Below are 17,753 nucleotides of genomic sequence, written 5' to 3' on the forward strand. Positions count from 1 at the left end.
AAACAATCTGCATATGACTCAATCGAAAGGTAGGTTCCTTACTTCATGGATTTAGAAAACAGAGAGAATTAGTTTATGTAGCAGATCTCCTGAATCAAATGTCAAAAACAATTGCTAGCGATATGTTTTGGTAGTTTTAATCATAATGTGTTCCCGTCAGTCATAATCTACAGTACAGTAAGTTTAAATGTGCTGCTATCTGCCATTCTCTTAAGTTCATAAAAATATTAGCTAGAAGTTGTACATAAGTGAGAAAGTTACATAACAAATACTGTAAATCAATAGAAATATTATGTAACAGATCGCTTACATGAGAAAATCTTTCAAACTTTACTATTTTTCAGGACATATACATAGTTTGAACAAATAAAATGTAAGCCGAGACATAATGAACAAAATCAAGAAAAGCTCTATTCATCAGGTAAATCTGTTAAAAACATGTACAAAATATCACAGTTTTAGGGTCTTAAAAATTATAAATGTATCTTTAATATTCAGAAAAAATTCACATCATGCAAAGCCAGTAAAGTGAAGGAAGCAACACGAGGAAATTACCTTTTATTTCAACTAACATTAAGATTCCCCCCAAAAATACACATCAGGCTATGGTAGTTTACAAAATTCTATCATGTCAGGGCATTAGGCTGGAGTTAAGCCATAACTTATGTAATGGGAAAACTTGACCTGAATATGAACAATAGTTCAACTTCAAAATGATTAAATTTGTCATCAGATGACCTACAGATATCTTATATATGGCCGTGTACATCCATGTTGGATGTAGAGGCTGGGTTTTAATCCCTATCTAAAAAAACAGATATCTTATATGCTTTCTTCAAATATCTCATATCATCATTTGGCAAAAGAAAATCAAACACTAGCATCTTTTTTTAAAGCATTCAAGTATCATTAGGCACAATTTACAGTACATATGTATAAATTTTACATAATAAAAAAACTGTAATTCCAATAGAAATATCCTATAACTCTTTTTTTTTCACAAAACATTACTACATCTAGAACTAACTCTAGTGCAGACAATGCATTTCAATTTGCTTAGGACATACTGCTACTCAAAATTGACCTCTACAACTAGAACAACTAATGGTACATGTGTAAATTTGTTTCAAGTATTCAATCTATCAACTATAATATTTTGATCTAACAACTTGAATTTATTTGCATAAAACCAATAGAAACAAAGCCCAAAACGTGTCCATAACTGCATCTCAAGCCCATAATCCAGCCCAACTCTCATTTCAAGCCCATTAAGCCCGCCCAACAGGCTACAGATTTCATATTATCAATCATTTCCCTGGACAAAAACATATCAGCGAAAAGCACAAGTCTGTGCAGCCTATAAAACGAAAACCTTGAGATGCAAGAAGGTGCTTTAGAAAATTATTCAGGACTCATGTGAATATCAGGACGATGCCACCACTTTGGAACAAATAAAAACACAGGTCAACACTTAGATACAAGAATTGAAGTTAAAAAAAAATTATCAAGAAATCCAACATGATGGATTATGAAGAGAGGGGAAAAGCAGATTCTAGGAGGAAAATTGTAGAGAGAAAGGGACCAAATCAATAGAAAGAGGGGGAAGAATAAACAAATAACAAATCCATATGTATGCAACTAAGAAATATTAAAATATTAACCTGTATAGTGTGATTGTTCCTCTCTACAAACTCCAATACTTCAATCTCTAATCTCAATTTAGTCCACCATCTTCCTTTTCACTTCAGTTCACATACAACTTTTCTCACCCAAAACATTGTCCCAAATCCAGAAAAGGGAAGAAAATCTACTGATATAATCTTTCAAGCATATTCATTCAATTTTGTAAAAGAGAATACACATTCAGATGGATGAATTAAATGTCTGTTGACATAAGAAATATTAAATTATTTATTCTGAAATGCATTGGTTTCTACTACACAATTATTCAGTACAAACACAATCCGTCAAGCCTGAATATGCAGTACAAATTCAATAGCATCTGGGACTAAATCTCTTAGCGTATAGATTTATCAAATTATACTCAGAAACTAACAAACTTTTTAGGAACTAATTTAAAACACTTCTCATAACAGTAGAAGTCCAGATTGTGAACATTCAAGTGGATTCATTCTAAAAACATATATTACATTAACAATATAAAAGAATTACACAATGCATGTTTATTTAGGACAGGGATCATATAGAATTGAAGTTGATTACTACAAACTTCAAGCAGCAATCAGCATTACTCTTTAGAAGCAAAATCACTGCCAATTGCCCAGAGCCACATTCACCCAACTCTTATAATTTACAAAACTAATGTAAAAGATTTACATAATAAATATACTGTTTATTCAATACAATCTGTTGTAAGTAAACTTCAAATTGAAAGTGCATCCATATTTTTTAAAAAAAAATACAAATATGCTTGGAGGAATAGGAACATATATAAATATATTAATTTATTCACACCAATTTATCATATATTATAGCCAGTTTGCATGCTAACATGTTGACCAATTCACAATCACAAGCACTAAGGATTAACATGTTGAAAAATCAGATCAACACACACCAACATAAGTCTGTCTATCATTCTACTTGCTTGAAGGTTGAAGCATCAATTAAACGACATGACAGTAGTTAGTAATCAATAGATACCATTCCGACTATGACAAAATGATGGCAATGAGATCCAATATGAATAGAACAAGCACTGAGAGTATACACAACAACGATTGCATTGTACAGTACCTAACCCGATAGGGAAGGGGTTTACCTTGCCCATGCACTTGTCCAGATGTTGGTGAAGCAGCTGGTGATGGTAGGGAGCGCATTCCAAACACGAAGACGTCCGATGCCCACTTTGTTCGGGGCTTTTAACTTTTTGCTACTCTTACAGATTTTCATAATAGATTTGCCACTGGACCCACCTGTCATAGACTCATGAGGGCCCACATGTCATAGGCAGCGAGTGGTAAATCTGTTTTGGCCGTTCGTAAGAGTGGCAAAAAGTTAAATTTCTCACTTTGTTCCGCTAGTGCCATCAGGTCCTCTTTCCGGTGTTTGATGTCTGACGCTGCAAATCGAGATGGGATGAACTAGGCATCCTCATCGCAAATCAGTAAGGGGAGAGAGACGAATCGAGAAGAGAAACGCTGCAATCCGAGACCGACGAGTAGCACGGAGCCAGCGAGGCCGGGAAGGCGCAACCGCACACCGAGCTGTGCCCAACCGACAATGGGGAAGAGATGGGGAACGGAGAGAACACATTAGTTGTGTTTGGTAGCTCGTAGGTCCTGGCCTGACCCATCTCTTCCGTCTAGATTGAGTGTGACCCATCTCTTCCATCTAGGTTAAGTGTTATCTGGTTGTAAAGGTATGGATAATTTTATTTGGTTGTTTGTATCAGATTAGCTTGGCTCGTATGAGATTGTGTTTAATTTCCGTACGAGACATATGGTAGAAAAGAATTGTTTGGTTGACTAGATATGTGTACCAATATATTTTTTTATTACTAGCAAATGTCCGTGTTTTGCCACGAGATAAAAAAATCATTATATTATATTTAAAACTCTATTAAAATATATGACATTCATCTGTGTGATGTGTATATAATTTAGCGGACAAGCAAGTCTTATAAAAACAACTGCTCCCTATGTGTTTTAATAAATAATGCCATCAACTTTTTTATCCATATTTTACCATTATTCTTATGCAAAAGACTTGCACAATTATCATTTACTTTTTTTTAAATTATTACTAAATATATTTTAACTATAACTATATTTTCACATATTTGCATAAATTTGTGTCAAAAAGTCAATAATATTAGCTATTAAAATATAGAGGAACTTTGAACCTTTCCTCAAAAATTATCTCAAGGCTAAATAATCATAAATAATATATGTAATAATAAATGGGTGACACAAGCTAGATCAATACGGATTTAATTAGCCAAACTAATTAATTAATAATGAAACACTCCTCTATCGATCGGAACAGCCGCAGCACACATCAACGATAGGATGCATCTTTCTCTCAAAAAAAAACGATAAGATGCATCTAATAACTGCAATTTGGAAAAAGAATTAGAGGAGGGACTTGGAATTGGACTCATGTACAATGACCGCTGGTTTGCTGGGCTTCTTCTTGCACATTGGCTTTCATGGAATCGGATCAGCAACAAACACATGCCAACCAAGGGCGCGGGGCAAGGCCGGCCCAGGCGGTGCGCGAGTCAAATGCAGGCTGACGGCCCGTGTGTAGGGCCCCATGACGTACCAAGACAGAAATATCCGTATTTGTTAAGCAGTAAAGATAAAGAAATACTCAATTGATTAAATATCATTGTAGTACATGTATACTATATGAAAACAAATACATTCTCAGAAAATAAAAAAGATAAGGAAAAAATAACCCTTGACAGCTAGCTAGTGCGCCCTTGGCAAGCTGTGCCGGACTCCTACGGGGGTGGTGGCGGATGGACTTAAGAGTTGAGCGGCGGCAATGGAGACGGCTTGACGGCTGCCGATGGGAGTTGAGCGGAGACGAGCACGATAGTGGCAGCTGCCGACGTGAGCGGCTGTGGCAGATCTGGAGACGAAAAGGCCATGTCGGCCACTAACGGGTGCGGCGGCGGAGGATCTAGATACGAGCGCGGTCGTGGCAACCACCGACGAGAGCAACTGACACGACGTCGAGCGACGGCATCACGGCGGCGGAGACAACGTGACGTCCAGCGACGGTGGCGCGTCGCCCAGCGACGGCGACGAAGACGAGCGGTGGTGGGCTGGTGGCAGAGACGACCCCCGGCTTCGAGCGCAGCAATGGTGGAGGATTGCACGCGCGGGTACGGAGGCTGCACGAGCGGGCGCAGAGGCTTGCACGCGCTCAGCCTAGCTGAGCAACGATGCTTGGATTGAGCATTCCTCCAAAGCCTGGTTGTGGAACACTTTTTGCACGCGCTCGGCTTGTCTGGAAGCTCCGTGCAATTAACCAAACAAGCAAAAATTACATGTGCGGGTGCGGGCCAAGCCTAATGGAAGCAAACAAACACCACCAAACTGAATATGGAACAAAATAGAAACGGAGAAAAGTGAATTTCATTGAAGCAATCAGCATTTATATAAACAATTTCAGTAAAGTTCCACTAATTACCACATATATTCACAGATTTGAGATCTACAAATCCCACGGATATCGAGTCACGAATCCGATAAACTCATGCAAAAAAACTAAGACTACGGAGAGATAGCGACATCTGCAGCAAAGACATCAAAGGACACATACTCTCCATTGAACCTTATTTCGATTCCTTTCGAAGTTAGGGTTAAAGTTGAATTGGGGGGGGGGCGCAAATCAACGCTTCAGGTCCGGAGACATCCCAGTTCAGCCACCATAGCCACCAGGTGCTGAATCAGTGCGGGAAAGTTGTCGAGACGGTTGGAGATGATGGGTCGATTAACCTCGGTAGGAGAGAGTCGGAGATGCTCGACGAAGAGGTGGCCGCGATAACACGTATGGACCCTCCCACCACCTGCGCCATGCAGTGAACATCGTTCGTGCGGTAATAAGGTTCTCGACGGTAATGGAGTCATCATAATCGACGACGAGGCAGGGGAGCACGAGCTTGTCGATGGCGTGGAGATGATGGCTACATCACAAAGCGGTAGAGATTGTGGACATCCCAGTCGTAGTCGTACTTGAGCGGCTTGAGAAGTGACATTATCTCCAACGCTTCCCGGACTTTGTCAATGCGGTGTACGGGTCTGGCGGTCGAAGCTACTCCGCTCGAGATGCTCCAAGTTAGTGATAGAGCCAATGGCGTTGCGGAGCTTGCGGTTACGGGATCTGGGCCCCTTCTGGAAGCGGAGGCTGGCCATGGCATCTTTTACTATGGGCTAAGGCTGCTAGATATGTAGTATTTGTGAGCTTCCCGGCGATCTTTTATAGCATCAACTTTCGTCACGAACAAGTTAGCTAGAAATGAAATTAGCTCAGCACCCAAGCCTAAGTACGTCTTCCACTAGAAGGAAACTAGACACAACCAACTTATATCTCAAATGTAGTTTTATAGAATCTTAAATCTGATTTTTAAACAAACTTAAATGGAGATAAGCCGTATATATAAGTTGTAGATCTGGATAAGATTTATAAACTTTATAATTGATCATTTTTTAAGTTAAAGATATTTAAAGTGTCAAATATATAATACTTACAAACTAAAAAATAGTTATTTCACACTATAAAAAACAGATGGGAAGGGCATGAATATAGATACAAATATTTTCTTTCAGAGAGTGACCTGCACTACTTGCAAACTAAAAAAATCATTATATGACACTATAAAAAAATCTTATAAAAAGTGATCAAGTACAAAGTTACATAGATATTGTGTATCTACAACTTTCATATAAAGTTTATATCCATCAGAATTGATTTGAAACATAGATATTAAATTTTATAAAATTGTCTCCATATATATACACGAGATATTGTAACAAATATCTAGACAACTAACGAATAAAATATCAACTAAACAAGTTTCATGTGTACTTCAACTCCACCTAACTTTGGATGACCTTTTAAAAATCATAAATATAAGACATATCTAAATAATATTTTCCAATGTTGCGACTTTAAGTCATGAACACAAGTGAACACACAAAGTAAGCAAATACCCTTTGCATATTTAAGGTGAACTCAAATGTAGAAAATACTCAAATATCCCACTCTATATTCTCTGATTTTACATGTGTTTTATAAGGTAGGGGCGTGGGCTTTTATAGCCCCAAAGTCCCCTTGTACAAATACCGGAGTACCCAGGAATGGTTACTAATAGGATACTAGCGCATTAGGTTAATGTGTTTGGCCTATTGGAACCACTCTGCAAACTATCATCGACACTTGAGTGCTGGTCCCCAGCCATCTTATAGGAATATTTCCATGAATCTTGGCCGACAAACTTCATCTAGCCCTTAGTCAAGTTCCACCTCGGATGGTATTACTCTTCTGTCATAAAGACACTTGCGTGGTCTTTGTGTCTTAACATGCTCCCGAGGCAAATTGTCCCAATATGCATCTAAAGCATATGCAACGACACCTGTTCGAAAACAATCATGACCTACTTCACCATGCGAATATTAGGACAAACGTATACATTGACTCGTGTTCATATAACTAGAATGCATGTACACCCGAGTGCGCATATATATTAGGATGTGTATATGCACTTTGGGCAACTTCGCTATCTTGGGCGAATAGGGGCTAGATGGCCCCGTAGCAATAAGCCCCTCACGGGTGAGGTTGCAATATGGTTTTGGCCAAAAAAACGTGGTATAAGGAAAAACGGGGTCTTGCCTTTCTCCTATTCCGCCAAAGCAAAAAAAAAAAAAACTCGAAACATTGTTTTCGAGTATCTAGCTCGAACTTTGACACTCTGACATTACATGTTTAATTAAATTTTAATCAGCCGTTCATTTATGGTGTGCTCAATTCATTATTTATTATATTTTTTATTTAAATATAATAAATAAAATCACACTAGCGGCGTCCTATTACTCTAGCCTAGCACAACATAACTACAGAACGGAAACTAGTTTTTTAGCTAATTTAAAAGAATATTGAAGCCGTCTGAATTTACATAATCACACAATCAATGAGAGGCTATTCTGCTTCTGGTGACAAGAAGCAAGTCATGTACTCTACATGCAGTAGTAAAGCGCACAAAGAAACACAGTTACTACATGATGCACACAACGTACAACAATCCCCTACATATCGTTACTGCATTTCGTTTTGCTGTTACTTGACAGTAAAAGGTTCAATGACATAGCAGCGGCTGCAAGAGGCTCTACCACATTTACTTTAACCGTGGAGGGAACTATGCCCTTTATGTATGTTCTGATAGCTAAGAGTGCTTTAGAGGCTTCCACGAGATCATCCTTTGACATTCCAAAGCATCTACAAATTTTGCCTTAAGAACACTTAAAAAGGATTAGAAGTGGTGACCAATGTAAGACACTCAGCTGATGTGTTCTTGATGATATGATACGTTAGATCGACCAAGCTCTTTGTGGAGCTGAATCCAGTGATCTTCACATTCCGGAGGTTGTCATGGCGATGCTCTGGCAATTAAGTGCCTTAAATCTGAGGGGTTTACAAAGATTTGGTCATCCTCCGGGTTTTCGCATATACCTGAAGATGACAAATCCTGATAGTTGACTTAATGGTTCCACCAAAGTAACAAAACATGTTCGCAGTATAAAAGTGGCTTACATCCATGATAAAAGTAGGGCAGGCATCGAAAAAGGAAACCAGAGACAAATAATCATATGATGGAGAAAAGGGAGTTAGTGCAATAAGAGTAATCTGCAAGTGCTTGAGATTGAGGAACGTGTTAGGCACCATTGATGTACTGCATGCCAATCTGAAAAAAAAACAGATTAACAAAATATTATGTTTAAAGGTGTGAACATGTAACATTTCCAAGGTTTGGAGAAATAGAAGGAAGCTCAGTGCAAGCATGATAGCGAACCAATGAAGACCCCATCGTTTTTTTTTTGGGTGGGGGGGGGGGGTTCAAAAGACTCTATTGTTACACCAATCTAATACCGTGACCGATCACCAGCATATATACCCTCTCTGGCTCTCTCCAGATGTTGTTTCCAATTAAATAAGATAGTAACGAAATACCAAGGTCCTCAAGCTAATAACAATGCTAAAATGCCGGATATTTCTATTTATGGGTATTGATACGGATCAAGGTGTATCAATGGTATCAAAATTCAAGAAGCAGAACTACACGTATGAATTCGGTGGCTGTTTGTTAGCCTATAGACAGGTAAGATTAAGGTGAAATATATTTTTCTACCAGACCTCAGAAAGAGGATTTTGTTGATGCATTGACAGGACTGGAGAATGAGGTATGTGGACGATAAAAGATGGTCATCAAACACTGATAACTTTAACGACTTCAAGCTATATTGATAGCAAAATTTCATAAACAATACTTTATGCTCAGGATATGAACTTGTTAATTCACTCGGCACAATTAGAAAAAAAAAGACACGTGTTTTGCTATATATACGTGTTTTAACGATCTAAAAGCAAAGCTGAAAAATAAACTACAATAAAAATCTTCAAAATTAATTTCAATTTTAAAGTTAAATATATAAATTTTGGTTTATAAGTACCAGAAGCGAAAGTTGAAGCCAACGGGCCTGAGCAGTTTTTGTCAACGTCTACAGTCTACACTAGCATTCACTAGGCCGAGTTTGCCCACACGATCTGGAACTAACCAGCATGGGCTTTTTAACCACGAGGCCCAAATCCTGACGGCAATGGACCATGCGGAGGAAAAGGGTGGACAGCTCTTTACCGGCCCACGAAGCTCCCTCTCTCGCTGGATCTTTTCCCCGCGTCCCCTCTTCTCCCGTGGCGGCGGTGGCGCGAGCGCGACGGTCAGTTACGTGTTCGCGCGCGAGCCACCACCACACGTCCGCTTCCCTCACCTCACCCACCCTCTTCTTTGTGCTTCCTCCCACGCCGCGCGAGCGAGCGGGCGCAGCTTAAACCCGACCCACGCCATGGCTCTCCCCACCACCTCCCCTCTCGCCGCGGCCGCAGCGAGGCCCGGCGCGCTCCCGTCGCCGCCCCGCCGCCGGCCCCCGCGCGTCTCCTGCCAGGCGACCCAAGGGGGTTCTCGTGGCGGCAATTCGTCCAGCACCTCGCCGCCAGCGGCGCCGAGGTGGCGTGCCGCTGTTTCCGCAGCCCTCGCGGCGGCGATCGTGTCCGCAATGCCGGCCTACGCGGATCTTAACAAGTTCGAGGCGGAGCAGCGTGGCGAGTTCGGCATTGGCTCCGCCGCGCAGTTTGGGTCGGCCGACCTCAAGTACGCGGGCTTCTTTCCCCTTTCCGCCTCCACTTCTTCCCCGCGTTGCTTCATTGCGTATTTGTGTTGCTGATATTATCGTTTTGTACTTGTATTTTTTTTACAGGAAGGCCGTTCATGTTAATGAGAACTTCAGGTGCGTGCTTAATTTCACGAATCCGAAATTAACATTTTGTACGCTTCAGCGCTAAATGTTTGACGGCGGGTTGTAAGGAATAGTTGAACCAAATGAATCTTGTGTTTCCAGTTTCAATAGTAAACAGAAATTTCATTTGGTCTCTGCCTGTTGGGGCTTGAAGGTAATTTTGGTTCTCTATAAGTGGGATATATGTAGTACTCTCAAGCTCATGCTTGTGCGATGCTAGTGTTCTGGATAATTAGTCACACATCTGCCTGAAATCTAGTGAGCTATATATATATATATTCCAAGGATTGATTCTAAGGCAGGATCTAGAGATGCAAGGTCTTGCACTTTAAAGTTTTTTTGTTAGCGTTTTTCCCAGGCAGGCTCTGAAGTAGTTAATCAGTTTTTTTAAAACTAACATATTGTCAATTGTGTTGAGTGCTGTTACAACATTTTCAGAGATGGAGGGCAAATACAACCTTTATTTTTCTATTGCTTTTTTTTAGAAAATAAGACCACATCCACCTTTAATTAAGGTTAATAAGGAGTCTTATACAAACTTGAAAGGAAAAAAGGAATTACAGAAACCAGATCTGCTTGTTTACAAGAAACCAAGAGAAAAAATAATTGAGAATTGCCAGAGTTTTCGTCAGCATGCCATGTAATCCCAACTCAGAAGTACTACTATTAAGACAACAATGCAAAGATGGAAGAGTAACACAGTAATATTGCCAAACTTATTTATCTCTCAGCCGCATCACAAAAGCAAACAATCTATAAATTAGCACTCAATTTTATTCTTTACCATAACCGATTCATCTTGGCATGGTTATCCTATCCACCTTTAGCAACCGCAAGTCATTGCATATAAAAGAGAGAGTGACATGCTAATCAATAGGTTGGTGAGGAAAATCCTCAATTCTGTTGTATGAATTCTCCTGCGGTTCAAGAAAAATATTGTTTCTTCATTTTTTTCTTTATCTAATATGTCATTTATCAATATAGGCGGGCAAACTTCACAGCGGCTGATATGAGGGAGTCAAATTTCAGTGGTTCCACATTCAATGGTGCCTATCTTGAAAAGGCTGTTGCTTATAGAGCAAATTTCACTGGTAAGTGAAACAGCGTCTTTTCAGTATAGGCGTGTCAAGCTCCCTCTTTGTAGTTCTGCGGTATGCCTTAACGGGGAGACAATACACTAGAGATATCATAGAGAACCCTTGCAAAATGGTTATACAAGCGTCCCCACTAATCCTTCCCATTATAAACTCTGAGCATGACTGCATGTGAATACGAGTTAGATATATGATCCAAATGTCAATATCCAATGCATTTGGATTATGGTATTAGCTTTCTAATATGATTTTTAATCTTTTTCTATTAGGACTCTTATAGTTCCCTAATAAGACTTTAGTCTTTTTTCTATCAGGATTCTTATGCTTATTGTTTATATATCTCTCGTAAGTTGCACGGAAAAGATTCCGTTGTATTACCCTATATTATAATCATTTCCTCATAGTAGTTATTGCCGATCGACGTCGTGGCTTTTTTCATAAGAGTTTCCACGTAAAACTTCATGTATTGTGCGTCTATTTTACTAACAATGCGGTTATGGAATACTACCACTTCGGGCTTTCCATGATGCTATTATGACACAATTTCACTGTATTTTTTTGCGGGGAAGACCTAGGAATGGTCGCCCAATTTCATTAAGATTCAATTTCACTGTATTGTTGTTTTGGTTTTTTGCAGGCGCAGATTTGAGTGATACTTTGATGGACCGCATGGTAAACAATAATGGCTTCTTTATGCATGGTCATGTTTTTCTTGTTCCAAATATCTTTTGCAAATGCATGTATATAGTTATGAACATGTTATGTTCAAGGGCATACTGGTACTGCACTTAATCGTGCAAAGGCATAATTTGACATCTGGGAGTTAAAAGAGAGAATGCATCAGAATTCTTGATCAGACTATCAGAGTAGTAAATGATTCATATGTTAGTTTTGGTGCTATATACATGTATATGAATTGTTACATGCAAATATAAAGCCCGATAATATACCGTTCACCATGGCAACAGGTGAATCCTTTGCTCCTGTTCTTAATTTAGATCATTAAAATTTCCAGAAACAATAATGTCAAGGCAGAGTTACCTTTAAGTTTTTTTAAAAAAGTCTGGCTGTTGTTGACAGGTTCTCAATGAAGCTAACCTTACCAATGCTGTGCTTGTACGGTCAGTCCTTACACGTAGTGATCTTGGTGGAGCAATCATCGAAGGTGCTGACTTCAGTGATGCTGTTATTGACCTAACACAGAAACAGGTATATGAAAGTTGAATGACACTGTATTTCACAATTTCTCACTAAAGTTTAATTTTACATGTTCCATACTTCCATGCTTCTGTTTGACAAGCTTCAGCACACCGGATTCTAAGGATGTGCCTTTTATTTTCCTGCTTTGAAGTGTTTATATAGTTTACTGTGCATTATTTTCTGAAATGAGATTTAGCATTATGGATGCTTGCTATCTTTTTTTTGTACGACTAATTTGCAAACACTGTGCCAACAAATTATGTACTAATGCACAAGTGTCATAAAAACTTCGGACAAGAACATGGCATGGACTTAACTATTACTCCCTATGTCCCAAAATAAATCAACTTTTGAGATTTTAGACGTAATGTTTAGCTCTTCGTCTTATTTAAAAAAATTTTATGATTAATAATTTTAGTTTTATTAGATGATAAAACATGAATAGTACTTTATGTGTGACTAATTTTTTTAAAAATTTTTAAAAATTTTTCAAATAAGACGAATGGTCAAACGCTCTACATAAAAACCAAGAAGTTGATTTTTTGTGGGACGGAGGGAGTATCTCCTGAGGCCCTGATGTCTCATGTCTTTGAGAGGAAAGTTCCATGTGCTCAAGATACTTCAGTTTTGTTTCGTCAGCTGCTAACAGCAGTGTCTTTATCCTGACCAGACATTGCATAATCCTTAATGCCCCACATCTGTGGCAAATGAATTTGAAGTTGAGGACGGGCACCATGTCATCAGTGGTCAAAACTAATTTTGGATGATATGTCAAAGGATCTCCATATGATGCCATGTTTGGATCCATCTTCAATGTTTTGCACAAGTTCTATCTTATATAGCAAATAAAAGATTATGCTGGTGACTAATTATAGTCAAACTCAATATGTAGGCTTTGTGCAAATATGCAAATGGAACCAACCCTTTAACAGGGGTCAGCACTCGGAAAAGCCTTGGATGTGGCAATAGTCGCCGAAATGCATATGGGAGCCCTTCTTCTCCTCTTTTAAGTGCTCCACCACCCAAACTTCTGGACCGTGATGGTTTCTGTGATGAAGCAACTGGTATGTGTGACGCAAAATAAAAGAGGAATTATCCAACATACTGCAGAAATTGGGCACTGAATGCTGTATCTACATTGGAGATTGGGTGAAAGACAAAGCAGACCGGTTCAGGATTCAGAGAATTGTGCTGTTTGTGCTCTTTCCAGGTGATGTAACGTTGCAGTGTAATCAGGTAAACTAGGAATGTAGATATGTTATGGATACTGAACTACGTACTGAAGTGATAGAAACTGATGCCGTATATATACATATCAAAGTGCTCCAGAATTCATTCGCTACATACCTACAGACTACTGCTGGCACTAGCTAGCTAGAGAGTATTTTGTCAGTAAATAAACTTATCATTCCTTTTCAATGAATTGGGATACATCTATAAAGTTCACAAACATTTCTGACGCATTGGCAGCGGCCATAGCTGCCGGATCGAAAGATGGACTGCACAAATAGACGTCCATCGACAGCTTTTGTCTATTTTTTTTCACAAATTGTCAAGTTAATTACTGAAGCCCCATGGCTTCACACCTTACAGCTAACTTATTAACACCAGATCCAGATATCTGATGTCAAACAAATACGAACCAATTTGGTTACATACTTCTTATTTATGTATGCGTGTGTTTCTCTTGATATAATGCATATATATATAGCCAGCTATATATATTTGTACACTTGGCTAGATCAGATTTGGATAGTATAAATTGTATATATAATTATAGAGTATAGGTTGTCCAGTGGATTTATATGTAGGTGGAAAGCGAAGCTATTTCCACAGAACAGCCTCGCCGCCGCCGGAACCGGCCGACGTCGAAGCGTAGTCCAAAGTTTCTTCATGCTTGTTGCCGTCTGCAGCCTGAAACACCTGAGCTGGATAGGAGTAGCTGGACTCCTTGCTGAGCAGCTGAGACGCGACGAACTTGTCGAGGAGCCTCCAGTCCGTGACCGACGCGTCGACGCCGGCGCCGGCCATGTAGACAGCCTCCAGCGGCGGCGTCTGCTGCGCGGCGGACCCAGAGGCTTCGTCTCCGTGAGCAAGGCCGGCGGTGGACGACGACCCGATCAGGTCGCCGCCACGGCCGCCAAGGTAGGCGCCCACCGCAGCAGGAGGCCTGGGGCTCTCCAGCTGCGGAAGATGCTGCTGCAGGAAGGCCTCCTGCGGCAGGAGGTGGTGGTACTCCAGCTCCGGCTTGCAGTGACCGTACACCTGCTGCTGGTGGCCGTGGTACAGCGCCGCCGTTGAGCCGAGGTCCGGCATGAACGCGCCGTGGTCGTCGAACCAGCACGGCGAGCCGTCGGCCATCCTCCGCACCGTCGCCACCCGCTTCTTGAACACCCGGCAGACCACCCATCCTTCCTCCTGCACCATGATCAGTACACCACCACTCAAATCAAGAACAGCTCCGGTAAACTCGGACCGAATCTTGTCCAAATACGTACGGGAGTGGTGCCGTTCTCGTTGGTCTCGAGGCGGTACTCGTGCATGATCCAGTCGGACTTCTGGCCGTTGGGGGCGCGGCCCTTGTAGAAGACGAGCGTCTTCCTCATCCCAACGAGGCAGCTGCGGGCGTAGATGGGCTTGTCCCTCCCCGTCGCCTTCCAGAAGCCTGCGCCCGTCGCCCGGTTGGTGCGGGTCCCCGTCGGGTACTTCTTGTCCTTGTGGCTGAAGAAGTACCAGTCGTTCTGCTCCTCCATGCCGATCTTGCACTTCTCTGCATGCGCACGTACAGCACGTCGTTCGATTCCATTAATGTATAATTTGCAAGCTGATTTTTTTCGACTAATGTGCTGATTTGATCATCAGTGTGCGTTGCATGACGTGCATGCTAATTAGTTAGTTACGTACCTTGGAGATCCCAGGGCTCGATTTTGTACAGGTCGACGTCTTTGATAACGTCGAGGTCGATCTTCTTCGATGCCACCTTCTTCCTCAGGTAGTAATCGACGAGCTCCTCGTCGGTTGGGTGAAAGCGGAAACCAGGTGGCACATGGGAGAAAGTGTCCATCTTATTTCACCGACGGATCAGACTCGTAGGAACACTACAAACGGTTATCATTTTCAGTATTAGGGTTTTGAGGTTTTCATTTGACTCATTAGCTAAGATCGATATACTCCAGTACAGTATAGGATCATGAAATTAAAATAAGGTCAAATAAAAGGATGCATGTACAACACTACACACGACAATTAAGCAGCTGTCATTGTTATAGCTAGCGCGGATATATGTATGATCCAAAAATAACTAACTCAAAATAAATGTGTGTCAAACGTACTGTGTCAACCAATGAGAAACACTATTAGACCCGTATTATGCAACTATGCAGTAAAAAATATTCGCCTATCGCTCTCTTTTTCCCCTGCTCATGCGGTAACATTGTTAACTTCAGAACCAAGTTTGGTGGTTAGATGGCATGATCGTCTGTAATATTTCTTCTGCAACTGGATCGGTAGCTTTTGTTTCATTTTGAATTGGATTGGTGATATTTCCAGGAAAAGCTAGCAATCATGACACTAGATAAAAAGTGCCGTACTTTCATCATATACACGATTACCTGGTTAATTCAATGTTTTGTTAGGTTTCCTTTTGTGTCAAGGAAGCTATCTAAGTGCATATACAGCCCCCTTTTTTTTATAAAACATATGTATAAATAGCCATGACAAAAAAAATTAATGTGTATCAGCCACCGGTGCACCGGGGGGAATATAGTGTACTTTCAAGTATGAAACACTCTAACAATGTTCTCATCGTGCGCTGGTTGCCTTATTAGTCGCAGCCAACATTAGCTGGACTTTAAAACTTGATTTTGGAGTTGATTTTGTATTTTGTTTCATTGAAAGTCTACTTTCTAGCTAGTCTTATCTATTAAACTAGTAAAAATAGAAATAGAAGAGTTTTATTCATAAAATATTTTATGATGAGCAATTTTATCATCCTTGAGAAAGTATCAGGAGGTACCATTTTTTTCTATATAAAATTTCGTACTAAGATACCTCATGGTACCTGCTCAAGGATGAGAAAAATGCTCTTTTATGATAGTTTCGTTTATTTTGCTATGGTTTATCAGTTGTAACTCAATTGATTGGAGACGATTTTTGTCTATAGTTAATCAAATTAAAGGGAAGTACATCCTAATTTCACATAACCCTAGCTTCCTTTGGAAATGGAATAGTTCATATCTTGACTGTTTGACAAGTAAGATATGACGCTAATAGATCCACGTTATGTTTTAAAAAAATCAATTTTTATGGTAACTATTTAGATTGAAGGCATGAAATGAGCTGAGGGCATGAACCTTTAAGGTGAGCTACAAAAATTTCACTTGCTAGGAGCATGCATGGTTAATTAGAACATATATTTAATCAAGTTATTAGGGTATGGCATAAAATAACCAAAATAAGATACATTTCTTGAAACAAAACAATCATCAGCAAAAAACAAAGGTAAAGAACATAATTTTGTTTATCATGTGCGATCTCAGCCAAACCGCTATGAAGGGTATCAACTGATTTAAGATCAGTCAGCTGGACCTTGATGTAATGTAACTGAAGGGCCTCCCTATGATGGCAAACACACACACAACTGCCATCGATTGTATAGAACCAAAAAACAAAACAAAATATACCAGACCTAAGACAAAAAAAAGTGTTTTTTGTCAATGTTGTGTATATATAGGAAATTTGTCCCAGTGAAAACATTCAGTATAGATGATCAAGAACATAATGAAATTTGTAGTAACAAAAATATGCACCCAAACACATGCATGATGAGAGTGAGTGAGAGAAAACTGACGTTATTGCTCTGAAGGAAGAACAGACGAAGCTGGCTACACCACAGCTGAGCACCAAATCTTGTTAATTTGCTTCGAGTCGACAAAAATCTCGTTTGTTCCCAGCGCCAATATATATAATCACAAATTCTCAACAAGATCAGCCAACGCTATGATCAGCTGCTGCCGTCAGCTCGCCGGCTCACTCCTCTCTTCTGCAGTTCTTCTTCGCCTGCGATGAACCCTGTGGACGTCTTGATTCTGCGCGATAGCTACCCTCTCGATTCCACGATCGAGCTACCTATGGCAGCAAGCACACCCTTCTCGCTCGCAACCTGCGCCACCACAGACGGCCGGCATCATCTATAAACTGCAGATAGCTAGCTATATGGCGCGCGCGCGCATGTGTATGGACGCCGGCCGGCCGAGCACAAGATCGAGCGAGCAGGATCGAGAAGAGACGACGGATAAGAGAGAGAGGAGCTAGCTAGCACACATGAGATGGGTCGTCTTACCACCTATTTGTAGTTGTAGACAAGGAAAGGATCGAGCTCGATGAGCTTGCGAGCTGGCAAGCTACCTAGCTCGAC

The 17,753-nt window shown here is 40.4% G+C and overlaps 2 protein-coding genes across 2 annotated transcripts; one reads left to right on the forward strand and one right to left on the reverse strand.

Annotated features, from left to right (window-relative positions):
- Nucleotides 1–9,507: 9,507 nt before the first annotated feature.
- On the forward strand, nt 9,508–13,796 carry LOC102710373 (thylakoid lumenal protein TL20.3, chloroplastic). The gene is made up of 6 exons (XM_006647537.3): nt 9,508–9,898; nt 10,005–10,034; nt 11,028–11,134; nt 11,775–11,809; nt 12,218–12,346; nt 13,230–13,796. Exons 1-6 carry the CDS (start codon nt 9,594–9,596, stop codon nt 13,419–13,421), a joined length of 798 nt encoding a protein of 265 aa, XP_006647600.2. The 5' UTR covers nt 9,508–9,593; the 3' UTR covers nt 13,422–13,796.
- A 31-nt stretch (nt 13,797–13,827) lies between these two features.
- LOC102710663 (NAC domain-containing protein 7) lies at nt 13,828–17,306 on the reverse strand. The gene is made up of 4 exons (XM_040521416.1): nt 17,187–17,306; nt 15,242–15,435; nt 14,836–15,107; nt 13,828–14,755 (listed from the first exon to the last, which is right to left on the reverse strand). The coding sequence occupies exons 2-4, from the start codon at nt 15,399–15,401 to the stop codon at nt 14,162–14,164; spliced, it is 1,026 nt and encodes a 341-aa protein (XP_040377350.1). The 5' UTR covers nt 15,402–15,435; nt 17,187–17,306; the 3' UTR covers nt 13,828–14,161.
- Nucleotides 17,307–17,753: the final 447 nt, after the last annotated feature.

Source organism: Oryza brachyantha, chromosome 2 (genome assembly GCF_000231095.2).
Source record: "Oryza brachyantha chromosome 2, ObraRS2, whole genome shotgun sequence".
Lineage (NCBI taxonomy): Eukaryota > Viridiplantae > Streptophyta > Magnoliopsida > Poales > Poaceae > Oryza > Oryza brachyantha.